Source organism: Aythya marila, assembly GCF_965140915.1.
Source record: "Aythya marila genome assembly, chromosome: 1".
Classification (NCBI taxonomy): Eukaryota; Metazoa; Chordata; class Aves; order Anseriformes; family Anatidae; genus Aythya; species Aythya marila.
Window position 1 is genome coordinate 186,178,317 of NC_139042.1, and position 13,546 is coordinate 186,191,862.

The 13,546-nt window shown below is 40.7% G+C and overlaps 1 protein-coding gene across 1 annotated transcript in view; it reads left to right on the forward strand.

Moving 5' to 3' along the window:
• MAPK12 (mitogen-activated protein kinase 12) overlaps positions 1 to 13,546 on the forward strand; it is a 34,923-nt gene that overhangs the window by 11,668 nt on the left and 9,709 nt on the right. The window contains exons 4-6 of the mRNA XM_082781119.1: positions 1,875 to 1,986; positions 7,705 to 7,734; positions 9,097 to 9,144. Of these exons, the coding sequence (XP_082637245.1) occupies positions 1,875 to 1,986; positions 7,705 to 7,734; positions 9,097 to 9,144 (190 nt within the window). The remainder of the gene's footprint in view (positions 1 to 1,874; positions 1,987 to 7,704; positions 7,735 to 9,096; positions 9,145 to 13,546) is intronic.

Consider the following 13,546-nt stretch of genomic DNA (forward strand, 5'->3'; position numbering starts at 1 on the left):
GTTAGGCATCAAGTTCACACTGAAGTGAATTGTTAACCAAGCGCCTAACCTTTTAAGATTATTTGAGGACTTCAGGATTGTAAATACATATTTAATAATAAAAATAAGTTTGCCAAATTTTAAGTAGAAGACAAAGTGTTCAAGTGAGCTCCTAATGTTTTGTCCTGTTGTTGTTCTATTCCAATACATTGTGCATAAACTATTACTAAAGTTTGAGTTTACAACCTCGGGTAGGAATGGATTTTCCCTCCCTTAATTTTGTTTCCCTGCCATTTCTCAATTTGACTGTTACAGACTTGAAATTATCAAATTGTAAACTTAGCACGTTGTGTGTGTGTAAAAATTGTCTTATTTGCCCTTCCCACCCTGTTCTTTACAGTGCTGGGTGGTTATATATTGTGGTGAACTTTGTCTGTTTACATAAATCATTATCCATCCAGAGCCCTGGGATGTGTGCAGGTGATAACAGGCTAGTAAAATCCTAATGAATGTTGAAGGTCACTACCGGTAGTAAAAGACATGTAGATACTTATTTATTTCTCTCATCTCACCTCCTTCTACCTCTGTTTTTTTTTTCTGTAACACTCACTAATGTCTTTTTCTGGCTCATTTCAAATATTCATGACCTCTGGGAAAATGAATTTAATAAATATGAGGTGGGGGGAGATCCGTATATGCTTTCAACATCCAAGAACATCAACAAAGCAGAGGTCAAACTCAGTTTTCTAGGTTACTGGGTCTGTTGATAAGCATCTTGTGGGTTGTGCTTGAAGAGAGAGAAAAAATTTCATTCTCTTCTCCATATTTGCTATGTCCTATGTAATTACTGAATCAAATTGCACATATTTCCTGTCCAAACAGTAGCAAATCTGTCTGTGAATGCTTGGGTTGGGAGCCTGGTGCCTGATCCCCAGAGTCTTGGGGAAAAAGGTTTGGTACCTAGGGAAGGTTCAAAATACTATCTGTAAGTCCAAGTGTCCCACCTGCCTTTGACATTATATTCATTGTCATTTTTGTTTATAGTTATAGTTCTAATACAGCAAAAGAAGTTTTTGAGCAGGTTGAAAAGTAGAAATCAAAAGAATTACCGTTCCTGTATTTTAACGAGAGGAAACCCATTTAAGTCTACATAGTAAAACTTGTCTCCAAGAAACAACGATTACATCTAACCCTTCTCTTGATGAAAATGTATCTGCCTTACTTCATACTATGAAGGAAACTGGTGATTTATCCTCTGGTGCCAGACGTGACTGGCTTTGCCTCTGTCCAGACCTGACTTTAAGGACCTGACTTTAACTCTGAACGAGTTTCCTACAAGCAGTGCAAAGAAGAGGTTTGTACCCTAAGGGAAGACTAGCGGTGAAGGGCCGCCGTGACATTCACAAGCTTTCTGTTGCTGCTGTCCCTCACCAATATGAAGTACCAACAATAGAGGAGGTTGTGATCCTAGATGAAAATTAATCTCTGTTACATCTGACCTCATCTATTAGAGTGAACCATCTAGGCAGTTTGGTTGCCCCCTGATAGTGAGATAGATAACGTCGTGTGTGAATGTCCTAGTTTTCTGCACACATATCTCTGAAGTATCATGTGGCTCTTGATTAGGTGCCTTTTATCTAGTTCAGTGTCTGTACTCTCCTGGCAACTAGCAACTTTCCATAACCACTGACAGGGTTGTGCGATACCTCCTCATGACAGTCTTAAAAGATAAAAACTCAGAAATGTGGAGAGCCTGGGGGGAAGGTGGTAGAATTGTTTGGTAAACAGCATGATCTATAATTTAATATTGTCACTGCACTATAACATACAATTATACCTCAGTTTATTTGACTGAGTTATTCTGTCCTTTTTTTCTTTCCTTCTTTCTTTTTTAGCTACCTTGTCATGCCATTTATGGGAACAGACTTAAGTAAGATAATGAAGCATGAGAAACTAACTGAAGACCGAATCCAGTTCCTTGTGTATCAGATGTTAAAAGGCTTAAAGGTTTGCCACTTTTATTTTCATTTCACAATCTATTTTCCTAGTAAACCATTATGGAGAGCTATAAATACTTATCATTTGATAGCAGGATAACATTTATCTTGCCTGGTTTCGTACAAGTATTTACATTGTGTAGCAATTGTTTTGTGATAATAAGTGTTATCTGGTGGGGCTGGTTTTGGTTTTGTTTTTTTTTGTGTGTGTGTGTAATGTTTTTGGTTTTCTTTTTGTTTTTTTTTTTTTTTGTGCATTTATGTTTGTTTGTTTTGGTTTGTTTGGTTTTTGTTTGTTTGTTTTCAACCAAAAATAAAAGATCTGGGGTAGTCATTCAAGGTCTTTAATACATTGATCCAGGATGACCACGACTGCTTTATTTCCATAAACCAGAAAATCCTGTTGTGACTTTTAGTTTCCTTCTCCCCCAGTAGGTGATTGTGGTGCTGCTTTGCCACACCTCTTTCTGTGGCTGGTTGGAGAGTACAGAGTCTGCAAATGAAACAGCTGTAGAGTTCAGAGACAGGTCTTCTCTTGACTTGAGACAAGCCAAACTTAATATCCTGTTGGCTAGAAATGGTAGATCAGAGTAGATCACTGCTATAAGTGTTATCTGTTAGTTGTATATTCAAATTCCTTTCTGAGCAAGAAACAAGAATTCCAACAACAAGAATTCAGAATTTAGGTGAGGTGTTGCTCTTGTAAATCCCTTGACCTAGTTTTGCTGGCTGCAGCCAGGTGCTCCCACAGTGACAGCCATTTAATTCCCTTTGCAGTTCTGGAGACAAGGCCATAGAATGGCTCTGTCTAGGATTGAATGTGGTTCCTTTGATTGTTCCTTGCACGATACAGTTTTTATTTTATGGTCCTTCAACACACATGGGCAGACTTTCCTCTGCACGTGTACGAAGCTAAGTGGAGTCAGCGTGCTGGAAGGGGAGTTGTGCTCAATAAGGATGTGCTTGCACAGTGGAAATCCAGCAATGGTTTTGATGCAGGAAAGCGTGTCACATCAGCCAGGATGCTGATTTGTCCAGATCTGTGTTGGTATTGCCAAACGCCATTTAAATAAATAATACTGCAGGACAGCATGCTGTTCCTGAGCAAGAACATCAGGAACAGTGTACGCAAAATTCCCTTGTATCTCTGGGCTGAACAGATAAAGAAGGACAAGTAAATTGTTTTATTCTCATCAGAACACTTAGTAAATACATTTAGTTCTTGACTCCTGTGTTAGTCATTTCTCCTTCACCCTACCTACAGTTTTATGTTCTTCATTCAGTAGATTTTCACTGATACAGCCTTTTACGTATACTAAGCAATTACCTTCTTTATCCGACCATTTGGCATTTAAATGTTGTAAATCCATTCTACAAACACAAACTAAAGCCAGGTTTAGAGAAATTGGCAAATTCACCTCTGATCCAAGCTTTGAACCTGCAGCAGCCTGGTCTCAGCAGCTGTATTACATCTTCTGTTAGCAGTGGTTCACCTGAATATTTTGTGTCTTTTCCAATCCCTATCTCACATTTTTGAAGAGCACAACTGCTAAACTCTTATGTTTTGTCATTCCATATCACAAAGCAAACATTTGAGAACGGTCTACATCTGTTCCATTTGGTTTCTTCTTGCACCAATTCATCCAGCCCCAGTAATACACCTATCTGGAAATATCTTTAAGAAATTATCCGGTAAGAATTCTCCAGGGCTTTTTACTTCAGAGAGATTCTCGCAGCATGGGCCTGTGCTAGGAAGTGGGTTAAGCAGAAAACAGTACAGCTAGTATACATTAGAAAAAGAAAATGGGTCAGTAACTTGACTTCTAATGCTTCTTTTAACAATACCAGTTAGCTGGCTGTCTAAGAAAGGATCTGACAATATTTTGCATGTAAATCTTTTTCAGGTCTAATGTTTTTGAATCAAAGACAGCCCATCTGTGTTTACTTTGGTTGCTTGCTTTGGAGGCGGGTGGAAACAAAGCATGTACACGGTGCTCGGCTGAGGCATTGTAGAGGAAAATACTTGCAACACCTGGGAAGGAGGAATATGCAATTCTGTAGATCTTTGTTGTAAAACTATTTCAACATCCCACCCAAGCTTAGCCTCTCGTTTCATAATGTGTATTGTTTTTCTGCACATTTTTTCTTTGATGGACTCTCTTTTGGCAGGGGGTGGTGGTGATAGAGCTGTTAACTTCAATATGCATTTGTCCCTTCTGTGAAGTACTTGGATACGCTTGCAACTTGGAAGGGCTTTTGTCATTTTTTTTGTTTGACAGAAAAGCTTCGTATTGTTAAAGAATGCAGAAGGCAAGCTGAAAATAAATGTCCTTGCGTAGGTGGAATGGGACTGGAGTTTTCAGCTCTTGCAATCTTGGGTCCCTTTTCTGCTGGAATGCCAGTTGGGTTCGTGTTCTTCGAGGTCTGAGGGTGTGGGTGGCAGTCGTGTTTCTTTATTTGCACACTGTTTGAGAATGAAAGGACAGCTCTTGGGCTGCACAAACACCTTTTCAAGCTTCTTTTGCCATATTCATGATAATAGTTACCTCCTCTAGTTCTCTCCTTTTGTCATCCCTATTTACTGTCTTTAGTTTTGTGTTCTTCTTCCAGCTTCACCATTTTCCCTTCTCCCCCCTCACCCATTTCCTCTTCGGTTTTAATTTCCCTGCCAAGTCACTCCTCAGTTTCATTTTGCATGCTGCCTAGAATACTTCTTCCTGAGTCTTTTCTAATTCCCTTTTGATTAGATTTTTATTTTCTGTAGATATTACATATGCAGACAAGAATGCTTAGAATTTTGACAACTGTTGGATTGCTTCCTAGATATCGAGGATTTATGAATGCTACCAAAAATTGTCTTTAGGATTATGCACAAAGCTCCTGTGTTCCAGGGCACTTTGCACATGCTAAACTGGATTCTCGAATCAAATATTGTTCAGGTAGAATGGTAATAACACTGTGAAGGGTGTGTCTGCTATGGTCCAAGTGCTTTTACGGCACGAGCAGTGAATAATCTGGCAACAAATGGATAACAATAAGAAAAATCAGCAAGAATAGGATCCCGTTTCATAAGGCTGTTAAATAGAAATGGAAAATTTTCTGAGCTAAGACTAACATAGTTCCAGTGCTGTTACCTACCAGCAGATAATAAAATGCAGTTAAAAATACTGCTAAAGAAACATTGCAGCTTAATGCTAGTTTTCAAAAAGCTAACACTTACAAAAAGCCCTATTTCACATACTCTCAGTAGTCTTGTATAAAGAGAAGTGTTTGGAAAATATATGGGTTCTCCCCAAAGTGTTAACATGACTTCTGGTGCTGTGACCACTCATAAAACCTTCAGTGGGGTGAGAACACCAACAAAACCGTGCTATTGCCCCAGAACTTTAACAAAAACTCAAAAGGGTGCAATCCTAATTCCTGTTTCTACACGGTATGTTCTCATGTGCAGAAATTTCTGGGTCTGCTGGTTATTTCTTTACTGTGTACAGTCATACCAGCAAAAATAGCCTGTAGAACATTATTAGCATCTGCTCTAGAAAATCAGGAGGCTTCCGTACAAAGACATTGAGATGATTTAGGATGCAAGTAGTCATTGTGATAGCTTTGATAAAGATAGGTATTGGCAGAAGATGCCAGCGTTTTATCCATTTGTTGGGAGCCTAACTACTTACAGATTGGTTTCTTTATATATATATAATTGTATTCTCTCTGTACAGCTGACAAACTTCCTCTTTTTGCATCTGCTTCCTCCCATCCTGATGCACTTCATGCCCATCCATGACAGAAATAGGGTTTTGCAGTTCTTCATTTGCTGCAGTGGTTTTACAGCCTGTGCTCTGGGGAGCAGTTCTGTGCTCTCAGCCCCTTGTGGTCGCCCCAGGAAATCCTGTGAAGCACTTTGGCAGTTCCGAGGGGTGATGTTAAGGCTTGCCTGTTCTGCAAGGAACAGGCAGAAGAAATTGATCTACCCTATACTGCTAATGTAAAGTGCTGAATCTAGGATTTTGGGCAGCCAGAGGACAGAAAGCATTTCAGAAAAGACTTGGGCAGGGCAGTTAGCTTTGTGCCCTTGTCACAGTCTTAGCTGTATGGGTACCGTTGTCATTTGTAGGTAAAGGGAAGGGATTTTTTCCTCTGTTTGGGAAAAAGTTTGGGCTGCCTGGTGAAGACAAGGCTTGGAGCACCTCTTACCAATGTTCTTATGTATCTGGTGGGGGGAGGTAAAGGAGGCAGAGCTAGACTCTTCTCACTGGTACCTAGTGAAGGTACCACAAGGTGAAACACAGCGAATGAATGCCTTTTTTGCTTCAGTCTTCACTGCTAAGATCAGCCCTCGGGAATCTCAGACCCAGGAGACAGGAGGGGAAGTCCGGAGAAAGGAGGATTTTCCCTTGGTCAAAGAGGATCAGGTCAGAGATCATTTAAGCAATCTTGACGTCCACAAATCCATGGGCCCCGATGGAATGCACCCATGGGTGCTGAAGGAGTTGGCCTGTTATTGTCAGGCCACTCTCCATCATCTTTAAAAGGTTGTGGAGAACAGGAGAGGTGCCTGAGGACTGGAAGAAAGCCAACATTACGCCAGTCTTCAAAAAGTGCAAGGAGGAGGACCCCAGCAGCTACAGGCCAGTCAGCCTCACCTCCATCCCTGGAAAGGTGATGGAACAGCTCATCCTGGAGTCATCTCCAAGCATGTGGAGGATAACAAGGTGATCAGGAGTAGTCAGCATGGCTTCGCAAAGGGGAAATCATGCTTAACCCATGTGATAGCCTTCTGGGTCCTGCACCAGGGGAGGAATAACCCCAAGCACCAGTACAGACTGGGGGCTGACTGCTGGACAGCAGCTCTGCAGAGAGGGACCTGGGAGTCCTGGTGGACAGCAGGCTGACCATGAGCCAGCAGTGTGCCCTTGTGGCCAAGAAGGCCAATGGGATCCTGGGCTGCATTCAGAAGAGTGTTGCCAGCAGGTCAAGGGAGGTGATCTTCCCCCTGGTGATCTACTCAGCCCTGGTGAGGCCTCCCCTGGAGTACTGTGTCCAGTTCTGGGCTCCCCAGTACAAGGGGGCCATGGAGCTCCTGGAGCTAGTCCAGAGGAGGGCTACTAAGATGATTAGGGGCCGGGAGCACCTGTCGTATGAGGACAGGCTGAGAGAGCTGGGCCTGTTTAGTCTGGAAAAGAGAAGACTGAGGGGAGACCTCATCAATGTGTATTAACATCTAGGGGGAGGGTGTCAAGAGGATGGAGCCAGTCTCTTTTCAGTTGTGCCCAGCATCAAGACAAGAGGCAATGGGTGCAAACTGAAGCACAGGAGGTTCCGGCTCAATATGAGGGTACACTTCTTTACTGTGAGGGTGACAGGGCACTGGGACAGGCTGCCCAGAGAGGCTGTGGAGTCTCCTTCTCTGGAGACATTCAGAACCCACCTGGATGCCATCCTACGCGAGGTGCTCAGGGTGATCCTGCTTGGCAGAGGGGTTGAACTTGATGATCTTCAGACGTCCTTCATCCATTCTGTGATTCTGCAATACCAAAAATTACATTACAAAAATTAAAATGCTGTTTTAATTACATGAATACTGCAGCTAAAAAATCTGTGTAAGGAACTAAATTTTTTATAATTTCAGATTACTTTAGCATTATGAAAAAGTACTCTCCCCACTCCCCAGGCAACTTCTTAAGGTCAGAACCTAATTAACTAAAAAATTATTATTTTTTTTTTACAGTATATTCACTCCTCAGGCATAATTCACAGGGTAAGTGGAAACAATATGAAATATGTTTATGTTCTGACAATGTGACTGCAGTTTGTGTATAAGCACAGTCTTAAGTCTGCCTGAACTTAAATTTATAGTGTTTAAGTTTGATTGTGCCTTAGGTTTCTTGTTCAGTAGAAACAAAAGGTGGTGTGGCTACATCAGCACAAGTTGGGCACTTTAAGCTGGACATGGAAGCAGTGCAAATTGCCAGAATAAAGCAATAAATTGATTTTTTCATTTCTGTAGTGGCTGTGATCATGAACTAACTTTACAGTTGCTTAAAAATTTTCCAAGCTCTCTCTGGATGATACTTAAGTTCTCAGTTCCATTGCAGCTCTTTGCGCCTTTGTTTCTCTCCAAAGTCCCTCTGACCTTAAAGCATTTGTACAAAACAGCTGGATGACTTAAAAAGTTCAGAGAAAAGATTCCTCTGAAAGTCTTGTTTAGATTAGATCTTGTTCAGGGGGGTGGAACTAGGTGATCTTTAAGGTCCCTTCCAACCCAAGCCACTCTCTGATTCTCTGGTCTTGTCCTAATGTGGGACTAACTAAATGTTTGCAAAAGCTGAGGGAGAAATTATTTCTGATTTTTTCTTCCTGTTTATAACTGTGAATATATAAGTCACTGATATTGGAAGGACTTCTTAGTCATTGAGACATTGCCCTTTGTTGCTAAACTTAGAAGTACACTTCTTGTACATCATTAGAAGTCTCTCCAGTAGTTAAAGAGGCATAAGGCATTTTTTTTCGATGTTGTAGTCACCATTCAATGGACATTTTTTGCTAGGAAATTCATTTTCTCACAGAAGACAGTACAGGCTCTTATGTAGAATCCTGTTTGATTCCATCAGTACTTGTCCTAGGTATAGCAGGGTATGTGTGGAGTCTTTTAAAGTATACTTTCATATTCAGTGTGTATAATCCAGAGATAGCGGAGGAAATGTATTTTACTTCATCTCTGTATACATGAATCCTTAACTTTCTGGTGTCATTATTAAATGCAGCAAATTTATGTCCAAACCTGATGCACGTTAAGATGAATGAGGTTTTTTACTGACAAGTATTTTCTCGGTTTCTAACTACTAAACAAAAAAAAAAAAAGAAAAGAAAAAAAAGCTGATTTGTCTGGGGGGAGAACACAAGGGAAAAAATCTTATTCATATTCAGGTTTGTGTGTTTGCTTCTGTTATTTATTACATTTAGTTTTCTAATTCAGATTTAAAAGATTGTTTTTCATGTTGCTGTTCTAAATAATTGTAGGAAAGCCACTTAGCCTAAATGAAATAAATACTTTTAAAGTGTGCTTTATTCTATTTACTGTAAAAGAAATAAATAACATCCATTTCAAATGTGATTACAGGATCTAAAGCCGGGAAACCTGGCAGTGAATGAAGACTGTGAATTGAAGGTAGGATATGTTTATTTGAAAAAAGTAGCCAAATGTATCAGAAAAACACCCCAGAATACACTGAGGGCAACAGCTATAGAAGTGCTAGCCAGTTTCAGTGGTAGATAAGGATTTCAGTCCGCAAGCTCAGAGGAGTCATGGAGAAGGGAAGAGAGATCAGATGGACAGTGGTAAACAAAAGTGACTGGAGACTGATCTTTGTAAATATTTTCCCATTTGTCTGACATCAGTCGCCACAAGAATAATTATTTGAGAAATAAATCCCTGAACACTGAGAAACTATTAGCCTCCATTTGTATGTCCTTGACTGAAGTCAGTGTATGTTTCATACAACTGGCAGAGCTGGTGATCAGTTCTGAGATCCTTACAGAGCCAAGCACAAGGAGTGGCTGTACCACAAATCAGAAATGTTGTGCGGGATGTCAGAGCTGAAAACTTCAAGTCCAGGTAGGGTGCCCTGAGAAATTAGTACACAGAGTTAACAGGGAAGAGCTAAGAATTGATGCCAGGATGTACAGAGGATTGCTGGTAAGGAAGTCAGTGCCACAGGCTTTATTCGTGGTGTGGTTCGAGGGATTGGTGGCTTCAGTCCTTCCAGCTGGGTGACAAACAGTGTGAGAACTGAAACTGAACTTCTTCTGGTTTGGCGTTTATGTGGCAGTCCACACAGTAGCTGTGGGCCCATGCAAGTGCGTGGGTGTAGCTGTAGTAGTCAGCCTTGTCGAGAAAGAATCATGTCATGGTTACAGCCTTATAAGAGCTGTGATGGAGAACTATTTTTATGACACGTTGCAGCTAGTCACTTCAGAGAGGCATAGGAGGAATCAAATAGTGCTCGCTGTGAACAAGAACATTGCATTTCTTAGAATGTGATTCCTTCTGCACTGTTAAAACTGACAGAATCAATTGCATGTAGACTACGGTGTATTTCATAGAAGGAATACACCAGTTTTGATTTTGCTCTTAATTGAAGTAGTAAGAAAAAAAAATCATTGAAGGGAGACAGTTACTCATTCATCTTCCTGTAGTTCAGCTATTAACTTTTTTGCTGGTACACTGCAAGACAGGTGCACTTTATGGCATTTCTTCTATTACCTGGTTGCTACTTATCTGGAGTGGGGGAAGTGTTGGCATAGACCATGCCTCCCTTTGGCTTCCACCTGCCTGGGCTTCCATCCAGAGCTGGTGGAAGGATGGTGCACACCCCCGCCCATTCACTCCCAGTATGGAAAGCTGGCATGCTCTCCTGGAGACTGGGACTGTAGCACCCATTTTGGAAGGTGCCTGTCCTGCCACTCCTGCTGAATCTTCCTTGGAAGTGTTCTCAGTAAATTCCATTTGACTAATAATTCTTCTGAATGTTTGTCACCTCAAGCCTCCTTCTAAATCATCGAACTAAAATACTGAACCTGAACTGTTCTGATTTTATTACTCAGGTTCTTCTCTGTGTTGGAAATCTTCCAAAGTCTATTAGAAAGGGTATTTGTACTTCAGAATTAATTATGCAGTGTGCCCTGACCTAGCAAAACTGCATCTATTTAGCTGTGTAGAATGAATTTGTTGGAAAAAAAAGCAAAATGTTCATTATCAAGTATGATAATGATCTATGTAGTGCTCAACACTGCTCATTTTAGGATTATAGTTTATTCTCTCAAGTGTGGAAATAGGGGCCTCAGACTGCTTTCAGTCCTGTTAATTCTGTTCTTGTATTTTAAAAGATCATTATTAATTTTCTGGATTTTTTTTTTTGCCACCTATTTTCTCTTAGCTCTATCTAAGGGCTAATCGGAAAGTCTAAACAGGGCTTTTCAGTTAATTACGAAATCAAGCTATGTCTTCTGTCCTGTGCTTGAATCATGACTGGCATCTACATCCCCATAAAACAACAGGAAATTCAAATGGGGGCTTTTGTGTCCTGATATGTAAGTACACTTAGGTCTTATGGCCAAGGCTTTCTCCCTAAAAAAGATCAAAACTTTCTGGGAGTAGCTCTGTTATGTGAGAATTCCAGCTCTGAATAAATACAAAAAGTCTAACTCTGCAAATGGGAAATACAGAGGAAGATCAGAAGTTGTGAAGCACTCCCTTAATTAAGTAAAATAGAAGTTGATGCACGAGTGCATAAACGTTTTTTATTTTTAGCATCTAACATACAAATTATATACTTGCACGCAGCTGTTGTAATGCAATTGCTTGCTCTCTAGAGACTGAGGAGAACAGACCTGAATGTTTAGGGTCCCGTCTTTTCAGAATTTCCTTATTTCAGACAAAAAGACATTGTCTTTCTGGCTTGTGCATGGGCAAACTGTGTGTGAGTCCCAGTGTAGTAAAAAAAAAATCTAGAAAAACCAGTTGTTCCCTCACTGCCCCCCATCTGTACAATCAGATTATGAGATGCAATGCAGGTCTAAGACATTCTTTCACGTTCACTGTATTTCCTCACTTAACACAACTTATTTTTCTGTTACTTTGGACATTTGTAAGCTTCTAGATAAACTGAGGCAAATAATTCTATACCAGGACATGATTTAGTGAAATGGCAAGGAGAAGATGTAGCGTTAAGCTTTAGTTTTTGTTTCCTGACTCTCAGGGCAAAACTACGCAGTCCCTGGTTTCATGGTAAGTTCTGGTGTCGTAGACAGAGGAAATGTGCTCATTTGTAGCTAGGAAATACTGGTCGTCAAAAGGCAACTCCAACCTATAAACAGAAAGCAAACTATAAAACGTTGAGAAGTGTGCATAAAAATACCAGGGCAGGGATTTCACTGTGATCTCTCTTACACTGAAACAGTTGATCTGTCTTTGGGTGTGAGCATTCCAGGTGTAAGACATAGGAGTGACCTCGTCCTGTGAGCACACCTGAAAGCCAGTTTACACTAGCACAAAACCATCCTGCCAGGGTTATCCGACCCTTTTTCCCCTGTGTCTGTGAGCCCTGCAGCTTTCCCTGCATCAGCTCCAGCAGCTGTGTGGCTGTAGGCAAGCTGGGACAGTTCCTTGAATCCATAATTAGTTAATAAATAATCAGCTTTATTTTTCAGAGTTCCCCTTGTCAGATTCTCTCACCTGCCACACAGGACTCAGAACAGTGACAGTGGAGAGTACCTTAGGGGAAATCACTGCCCTTTTTATAGTCTTGAAGTTACAAATTATTTTTGGTATGGTTACTGAAGGCAAGTTTGGAAATTGAAGCTTGCTGAGTAGAAGGGGAACTTATTCTTGAGGGTCCATGGGGTATTTGCTCTGTCTTTCGTAACTCCTGCATTATAAAAGGGGTTTCAACTTGCTTTGAAAATCTCGTTAGAAGTTCTAGCTGAAAACCTGGAGATCACGCAGAGCATGAGAATAAAACTTTTTTTGTGAAAATTGTTGTTAAATGGTAGCATGCTGATAATAAGTTCTAGCAAGATACATTTATTAATGAGCCTAATTAATATTTTAATGAAAAGAAATCCAGAAGTTAATGCATAAGGCACAAAAATCCTTGCTTCCATTTTCTGCCTGTATAAAAATACAGACCCAAATTCTGTCTTAGCTGTCTCGAACTCCAAATGTTCCAAGTCTTAGTTTGAAAAAGGCCTAAAAAGCTGTGCCAGACCAGCCTTTTGACAGGCTTTTGACCTGCTACACGAGGCTTTGTTTGCTTCCACCCCTCTCCCTCCCTCCCAGTGCTACTGGGAAGATGCAGTGTGTGTTGTATGTGTAGGCTGTACATGAAGGTGTGTACGTTGCAATTGCAAATATTTTGAGAACAGTACCCAAAGTTTTGAGGGGGAATTTTGTCTGTAATCAACTGTTATTTTATTGGCAAGAATAAAAATCTCTCCCTTCGCATCTTGTTCCTTTTTTTTTTGTTTAAATTGCTAGGTATGTTGTCAGTGGTTATGGGGAAGTTATGGAAATGATGCTTTGAGTGTGGCAATAAAGATAAGCCATGACCTTTTATACTCCTGATCTGTGAATGAAAATACAATTTTCCTTTCTGTTAGCACCAGGGAACGATGAAGCTGCCATGTTGAAAAGTGAAATATTTGAAGATGTTTAATTACAGTGAGAGCATTACAAACACATCACTCTACCATAGTAACGCACAGGTGCTCCTAGTAAAAACTTCTGATGTGTCAATATATATATGGAGCCTGCTACACATGGAAACAAATGGCCCTTCATGCAGAACTGCTTATCTAAGTATCTGCATAGGATGATTCATTTTGAGTAGACTTTTCTCACCCAAGACACCCTGCTTCTTGTCAGTAGCATGAACTTGCTGATAAGATGTGAACTGACTCATTCCAGGAGTGCTGCTCAGTGCTGGCCATGTCTTTTGGCACCATCTTCTGATGGTCCACACAGGTGGGCCTTTGTGTTAGCCACTTTTGTAGAGGTTGACAAAAAGCTGTGA